General features: G+C 39.8%; 1 protein-coding gene across 1 annotated transcript in view; it reads left to right on the top strand.

The window, feature by feature from the left end:
- Nucleotides 1-7,294, top strand: part of LOC130552155 (transcriptional enhancer factor TEF-3-like) — a 28,642-nt gene extending 21,348 nt beyond the window's left edge. The window contains exons 3-10 of the mRNA XM_057330308.1: nucleotides 205-339; nucleotides 421-464; nucleotides 607-668; nucleotides 756-886; nucleotides 962-1,135; nucleotides 4,512-4,652; nucleotides 4,887-5,039; nucleotides 6,582-7,294. Coding sequence (XP_057186291.1) covers nucleotides 205-339; nucleotides 421-464; nucleotides 607-668; nucleotides 756-886; nucleotides 962-1,135; nucleotides 4,512-4,652; nucleotides 4,887-5,039; nucleotides 6,582-6,695 — 954 coding nt within the window. The 3' untranslated portion in view covers nucleotides 6,696-7,294. The remainder of the gene's footprint in view (nucleotides 1-204; nucleotides 340-420; nucleotides 465-606; nucleotides 669-755; nucleotides 887-961; nucleotides 1,136-4,511; nucleotides 4,653-4,886; nucleotides 5,040-6,581) is intronic.
- Nucleotides 7,295-8,249: the final 955 nt, after the last annotated feature.

Genomic DNA, 8,249 nt, shown 5'->3' with positions numbered 1-8,249 from the left:
ATTCACACACACACACACACACACACACACACACACACACACACGCACGCACGCACATACACATGCACACACACACACGCACACACACTCACTCACTCAAAGAAGACTTCCTTCTCACTACTGTTGTATTGAAATGAAACAAATTAAATTGTCTGTAAGTCTATTTAAACTTCATCTGTTCTTCATGTTGTTCTCTTGTGAAAGGACCAGGCAGCCAAAGATAAAGTCCTCCAGAGCATGTCCAGCATGTCTTCAGCTCAGATCATCTCAGCCACGGCCTTTCAGAATAAGATGGCCCTGCAGGGGCTCTCGCGGCCGGCGTACCACACATCTGCTGGGGTGAGTCGAGTCAATTATCCATCGCTTACGTGTGTGTGCTTTTCAGAGAGCCTCTTTCATTCCACGTCTTTGTTTTTGCAGTTTTGGCACGGAGCTCTCGCGGGACAACCCGCCGGTCCAGAAGAGTAGGTTTAGTGTAACACTCTGTACGGCTGACAAATCAATGACTGAAACTTAAAACAATGTTTTTATTCTACGGTTTGTCGATTATTTGTGTATTACACTTGCGAAGGCTGAAATGACACTCCTGATTCTTTTTCCAAACAGCATCAAGCCATTTTCACAGCCGAATTTCCTCATGCAGGCCTCCGGCCCTCCACCTATAACAGGTCTGTTGTGTTCAATATTTACATGCAAAATGGAAGGAAATGTGCAAAAAACTCTGATCTATAATGACTAAACGTGGTCTTGTTCAGGTTATGAGAGCTCTACAGGTCTGTCCATGTCCTCCAGCGTGCCGCCCTGGCACGGTCGCAGCATCTCCGGCTCTCAACTCCGCATGCTGGAGTTCTCCGCGTTTCTGGAGCATCCTCAGGACCCGGAGACTGTGAGTCACGCTACGGGTCTGATGTTTATTCTGACCGAACCTGCTCGTACATCATTCTCACGTCTTCACGTGCAGGTCAACAAACATCTGTTCGTACACATCGGTCAGACCAACCCCACATACAGCGACCCGTTCTTAGAGGCTGTTGACATCCGACAAATCTACGACAAGTTCCCGGAGAAGAAAGGCGGGCTGAAGGAGCTGTTTGAGAAAGGACCCGCCAACGCTTTCTTCCTCGTCAAATTCTGGGTAAGAGAATGCCCGTTCCACATACCAACCCAGAGCTAAAGTGTCTGTAATGATGTGTTTGATGTGTGGGGAACACAGATTGTTTATTAGCGGCAGTAAATCTACACACGGCTCACGGTGACCCTTCAATGAAAGGTTTCAGAGGAAGGGAGTGAGGGATGTTAGTGGTCTCGCTGGGAGAAATCTGAGCTTGGGCACCTGTCCCTCGTGCTGTTCCACCCCTGAAACCTCACGCATCTCTTTATTTAGAGAACCAGCAGAGAGAGAGAGAGAGAGAGAGAGAGAGAGAGAGAGACTTGAGTGTTGGTTAAGAGTCAGTAGTAAATCTTAGTAAATGAAACCAACAGGACCGGCTTCAGAGCGCTTTAGAGACTTGTGTGCAGTTTGATTGACAGGCGCATGCGCTGTGCAGCTCTTTCCCAACACCACAGATACAGGTAGTTCTTTAAAACTGCACTTCTGCACCTTTGCGCTTTTGCCTTTAAGCCTTGGTTTTATGCCGTAAGAACTCGTTGGCCGCTTTGTTGTGAAAGAGATCTTTAGTCCGTCTAAGCAGCAACATAAAACTTAAAATAATAAAAAAAACAATATTAGCAGAGCCTCACGAGGCATCCGCTCCTCTTTAGTCAGAAGTTCGTCGTTTCTGCTGAACGTGACGCGTTATTGCGCCACACATTTAAAGTGGCCAACACATGTACATGCAATAAATGAGAATTCAAAACATCAACATTTGTATCTTAAAATACTTTTAACGAAATAAACAAAATGAGGAACAATGAAAGAGTCATTATTGAACACATCAGCACTTACACGCTGTTAGAGAGAGTGTGTAAAGCACGTGTGAAATGAACTTTATGATTGAAATATGTGTAGTGTTGTTCATAGTTTGATCTTAATCTCTTCTGTAGGTGGTTCTATAAACGCTCCTAAAAAGGTTCTTCAGAGTGATGCTGTAGATTCACAACAACCATTCTTGGATTCCCCAAATTCTTTCTTACTTGAAGTCTGAAAGATTCGTCAGGTGTTAAAGGGTCTTTATAGAACAATTTCTTTTTTTACATTTACGCATTTGACGGACGCTTTTATCCAAAGTGACTTACATTGCATTATCCTATATATTTGTTTCTAAGTATGTGCAGTCCCCTGGGATGGAACCCACGACCTTTGCATTGTTCGCGCCACGCTCATACCACTGAGCTACAGGAAACCTGCGTAGGGTTCTTCACGGCAATGCCATTAGAGAGACAATTTTTGGTCAATTTCAAAAGGTCCATTTCTTTCTTGTTGTTTTAGTCTGAAGAACCTGTATGCACAAAAGAACCTATAGTACAAAGAACCTTTCACGCAACAGAAAGGTTTGGTCGATGTTAAAGAACTGTCAAATGTAAAAAATGAAGGTGCTAATCAATGCCATAGAAGAATTATTTTAGCTATATGGTTCCATCAATTTAACATCCACAGAACCTTTCTGTTGCGCAAAAGGTTCTTTATAGCAGAAAAAGGGTGTACAGACAATAAACGGTAAGAAAGAATTGGTTCTTTTAAAAACCACAAAAGTTTCTTTGGAGAACCAAAAATATATCTTTCTATGATTCCACTTTGACATTTTATTCTAAGAGTGTTCAGAATTCATTTTATTTTGTTGAATGTTTTTAACCGAGTTAATCCAATCATTTCGTTTAACAGTTTCTAGAAACAATGAAGCTTAAACGACCTTTTTTTCGGTTATTCTTTATAATGAAACACAACACACCATAAAAGCTGGCATGACATTAAAAAGAAAACGAAACTTTAAAGTGAAAATAAAAGAATGGCGGTTTTCAATTGCTGTCAGTTCACATATATTATAATAAAAATATATTAAAGTCCCAGTGAAATTAAAAATGACAATTCTTATTTTTCATGAAATATTGCAGCGCTTATAGTAAATAGCGTCTTTTTAAAATTCATGTGCACTCATAATCTTCAGTTCAAATCTGAAAATGCACTTCCGATCTGTAATGACTATTCATCTCAAACGACGTAAATTAGACGATTGGGCGGAGCATCCGTTAACTCCTCCCCTTCAACTGTCAGTCTGCTGCCAGTTTCATTTCAAAATGCAACGGCTGTTTTTACACATCAAATCAAATCGCAGTGAACAACGCAAGCCACGCCCACTCATTTTCTCCTTTGAAATTCCTTTTCACTCGGAAATGCGTCAAAATACAGACGTAAAAACGATCGCAAATTCCGGTTCACGGGGGCTTTAATAAAAATGGTTCGTCTAATGCGATCAGCATGGTGTTTTATGTTTAAATTCAAATTCACGATTTCCTCCAGTAGAAGAAATGAAGAGATCGTGTTCAATAGCGCATTTGTTTGTGCTGTGGAATTAAAACCGGTAATAGTGAATGAGTTTTACAGGTGTTGATAACGGGCAGAAAAATTCTGATATGTCGACAATCCCACAACCCTCCAATCGTTCATCGAAGAACATTTTAATCCGAGCCCGGGGCTTTTCTCATGTCTGGACCTCATGCAGGAGGCTATAAAGAAACATTAGATATATTAAGTCCATTAAGAATGTCGCTATAAAAACACAACACGCGCATCAGCGGCCTTCTCATAAGCGCAGCTCTTGACTTAAGCGTCCTCGGGCTCGGGTCGCCATGGAGACGTTGACAGGCCCGCTGGGGTGTTCTGCAAAGCTATGGCATTCTAGATTAAATTTCCAGCCACCGTCTCGCGGCCCTGTCCATACGGATTGGCCCGCGCTTTTGAAGTGCGCTCGGAATCGGATTTGAGGCGCGCGTGCTAAATTGTTACACAGGCTGCCGGACGCCGTAATGCGATTTCCAGCGCGCCGGCCACTTGATTGTAATGAGATGAATTCCCTCGCAGAGAGAGAGAGAGCGCGCGAGAGGGTGTCGATTCTGAGGAGAAATGAAGACGAACGAGGGAATAAAAAGAAGAAGGCTTGGAGATAAAGGTGGAGAGAGGAAGCGTTATGAGGGGGAAAGGTGAATGAGTTTTACGTCAGCTGTGCTTTGAATTGTGGGATGTGAGGATCCGCTTTCATTCGCTTGGATGCTGGTGAAACATTTGTGATCTGCTTTTTCTGTCTGATGGTTTTGTTGAGCGCAACATTAATTCTTCACAAATGTTTAATCACGTCGACACATTAATCACACAGTATATACACAATCTTAACAATGTAAGTTCTTCACCTTAACACCCACACCACCTTTCTGTGTTTTGTTGTTCAACTGACTTTAAAAAGGCATGAAAGAAATGATTCTTTGAGGAACCTTTTGGTTTTTTGGGGTCACTTTGTTTGCCTGAGGATCAAAACACACATCTTGTGTCACGATTCATTTGTTGTCATGTTCTGCAGGCTGACCTCAGCATCAACCTCCAGGACGACAGCGCTTTCTTCTACGGCGTATCCAGTCAGTACGAGAGCACTGAAAATATGATCATCACCTCCTCCACTAAAGTCTGCTCGTTCGGGAAACAGGTGGTGGAAAAGGTGGAGGTGAGACACCATTATCATTTCATGTCACAACTTATTTATACCATAAACATCTTATGGGCGACATAAGTCCATCCGATTGGTATAAAACGTCAGGTTGAATTGCATTAGTGCCCTAAATTGACAGAAAGAACCATCGTCCTATGCAAACAGATCATGACATCATGTCATGGTAATTCTGTTTTGCGTGTATGTTTGCCTGGTGTTGGGTGTGAGCTCATTTGATCTGTCGTGCAGACGGAGTACGCACGCTTTGAGAACGGCAGATATGTGTTCAGGATTCATCGCTCGCCGCTGTGTGAATACATGATCAACTTCATCCACAAACTCAAACATCTGCCAGAGAAATACATGATGAACAGCGTCCTCGAAAACTTCACCATCCTGCAGGTAAATCTGGAAAAACGATGTGCAAAATCTCAAATGTCGTCTTGGTGTTGCTGATGTCACAGAATGACGACGAGTCCTTCACTTAAGCAGTTACTGTGGATTTAGTTTAATGTGTAAAAGTCAGCGGTCAGTTATCACTCAACTATTGAGGAAATCTAAATGAGGCTGTAGTCATGGCGACAGTGTGTCCGTGACAACAGAACTCTAGTCCAGAACACTAGTGTCCACTGTGTGGGACGCCGCCCTCGTGCTGAGACCCCGAGACAATAGACACTCTCACCCCAGACAAGACTGAAGCAGACGGTCAATGATCTGATTCACATCACGTCCACTCATTTACTGTGAATGACGCAAACGCACAGAATATAACCTCTGAAAAATGATATTAGTTTTAGGGCTGTCAAATGATTAATCGCGATTAATCGCATCCAGAATAAAAGTTTGTGTTCTGTGCATATTCATTTAGTATTTATAAAGACATACACATACACACACATGTATACATATTTAGGAAACATTTACATGTATTTATTTATATTTATAAATAATTGAAATTACATATAAATGTTTATTAATTTTTATTTTTCTTAAATATATGTATGTATGTATTTATAAATACAAAATTAATATGCACAGAACACAGACATATATTACGTAAACACGGACTTTTATTCTGGATGTGATTAATCGCGATGAATCATTTGACAGCCCTAATTATTTTATATTATATTAGTCATACATGAATATCAGCCCTAACAAAAATGAAGTTGTTCAAGTGTGCTTTAAGTATTCCTTTTTTAAACTTAAGAAACTATACTTTCAGTCCACTTTTAATGTATTAAGAGACCATTTAAAAATAATTTTCAGGTTTTTTTATTTAATATTTCTAGGTATGTGTTTAGGTAAAATGATCATTTTTGGTTCATTCTGTACAATATTTCTCCCAAATTTCAAATCAAAATATTGTTTCTATTTGCATTTATTTTCAGAAAATAAAAACTGGAGAAACAGAAATAACAGAAAAGATGCTCTGTATTTTTTCAGACCTCAAATACTGAAAAGAAAACAAGTTCATATTCACTTTAATCAATACAGCAGTCATATTTCTACATGTAGTTAGGAAAAGTAAAAATAAATGTGATAACCTCGAGGTTGGCACACTTAAAGTATACTTAAAGACACTTTATTAACTAAAAAGAGGGCAAATTTAGTCCCGAGTAAGAAGTACTACTTTGACATAAGGATACTTAACTGATACTTAACTGAGCACTTAGTTATTACAGGTTTTTGTGTACAGAACACAAAAGAAGATATTTTGAAGAACGTTAATAACCAAACAACACTGAACTCCATTGACTTCTATATGAACACAAAACAACAAAGACATTTCTCAAAATATCTTCTTTTGTGTTCCACTGAAGAAAGACTCACATACAAGCTTCACATGAGGGGGAATGATGACGGAATTGCGATTTTTAGGCTAACTGTACTAACTTAATCACACATCGCTGGTGTTGGTTGACTTTCTCTCTTTTCTTTCAGGTTGTAACCAGCAGAGACACATTAGAAACGTTACTATGCATCGCTTACGTGTTTGAAGTCTCGACTAGTGAACATGGAGCTCAACATCACATCTACAGACTGGTGAAGGACTGAGACCAGACCCTTCTGTGAGGTCATATATTCAACACAACAGCGCCCCCCTCTGGCTGTCTGTCTGTGGTTCTTCAGTGGACAGAGACCGTGCGGGACAGACGCAGTCCTACTGGTCAGAGATCAGAGACACGAGGAGACACGTCCGCGCTACTGGAATGTTCTGGAATCACAACACCTGAATGTTGAATTCATTTTTATATAATGAGAACTTTATTATTGGGATGATGCATGAAAACATTTTTTTTCCATTTCAGTTCATTTTAGCCCAAAGTGTTTGAAGAAAATCTGACTATAACAGACTCTTGGTTCTGGTCATGAAGATGAAGTTTAAACAACAGACTCAAGCACTGGATGTTTCGTGATGGTTTTCCTGTAGATTTACCACATTGTATTTATCAGCCGTATTCTTGAATGTTGAAAAACGTAATCCACTCGATTTAAAACCGTCTGACCTGCAATGAGCTTGTGAATGACTTACTGGAAATACTCCACGAGCGTGGAGATAAAACTGTGTACAACATATCTTTAGATCTTTTAGAGTTTTGTTGCATCAAACCCAATATGTCAGATAACCGTCTGATATATGGAATAAAATGTGTGTGTTGTACATTATTTGTGTTGTGTTGTGGACTACCTGAACCCAGTCTAAAGAAAATGACATCACCAGCCAAAATAATGTTTGACATGGTTACAATATAAACATATGAGGAGTCATTATGAGAACTGAGGTCATTCAATTATTAACAAACTAACATCTAATGCTTCATGTGACTGGAGTGAAAAAACTCTGACCTGAGACACGTGAATGTTGTAGAATCAATGTCAAGCTTTTAGTTCAAGTAAAAAAAGACTATTCTGTTGTTTTATTTTTAGCGTATAGCCAGAAGGTCTGTCATGAAATCCACATGGTTCTGGTGTAGTGATGCTTGAAACGGAGCTCCTCTGAGATCTGCTGCTTGCTCAGTTTTTGTTCTGGTTTATTCACACCGCAGCCAAAACAAAGATTACGAAGACTTTCACAGAAGCCAAAAAGACCAAATAAGTACCAGCAGTTTCTCTCTCTTTTACTTTTCATTTACTGTACTCAACAAACTCATTTGTGTGAATGAACTTTTGATGTCAATAACAAAACATTCTCCCCACTTTTAATGGTTTAGTAAAAGATTTGTTTTGCTGTCCTAATTTTGCACATTTGTATATTGTTTATCATTTACATTTTACTGCATTTATCAGGAAAGAAACTCCGCGTCGGTCGGGTGGTTCGTGGCCTCCACGTCGTGCATTAGAACCCTTTAACGCACGGCTAGCTGTGGATTATCCCTTACGTAGTATACTGTATTACCAAGTACTACATGTAAGTAATGTTTATTTGAAGAGTTTGGTTCCAAAATGAGATACGCGTTTCAAAAATCATGTTTTTTATTGTGCACTCCAATTAATGTCAATCAAACTGCAGTTGGTTTGTTTTGATTTAAGCCATAATAACTCAAAAAATCCAGCTAACTAACACAATAAAACACATGAAATTAGTTATCTCATTTTGGAATCAAACTC

Source organism: Triplophysa rosa, linkage group LG3 (assembly GCF_024868665.1).
Source record: "Triplophysa rosa linkage group LG3, Trosa_1v2, whole genome shotgun sequence".
Classification (NCBI taxonomy): Eukaryota; Metazoa; Chordata; class Actinopteri; order Cypriniformes; family Nemacheilidae; genus Triplophysa; species Triplophysa rosa.
Note: the sequence above shows the minus strand (reverse complement) of the source record. Positions and strands in the feature narration are given on the sequence as shown.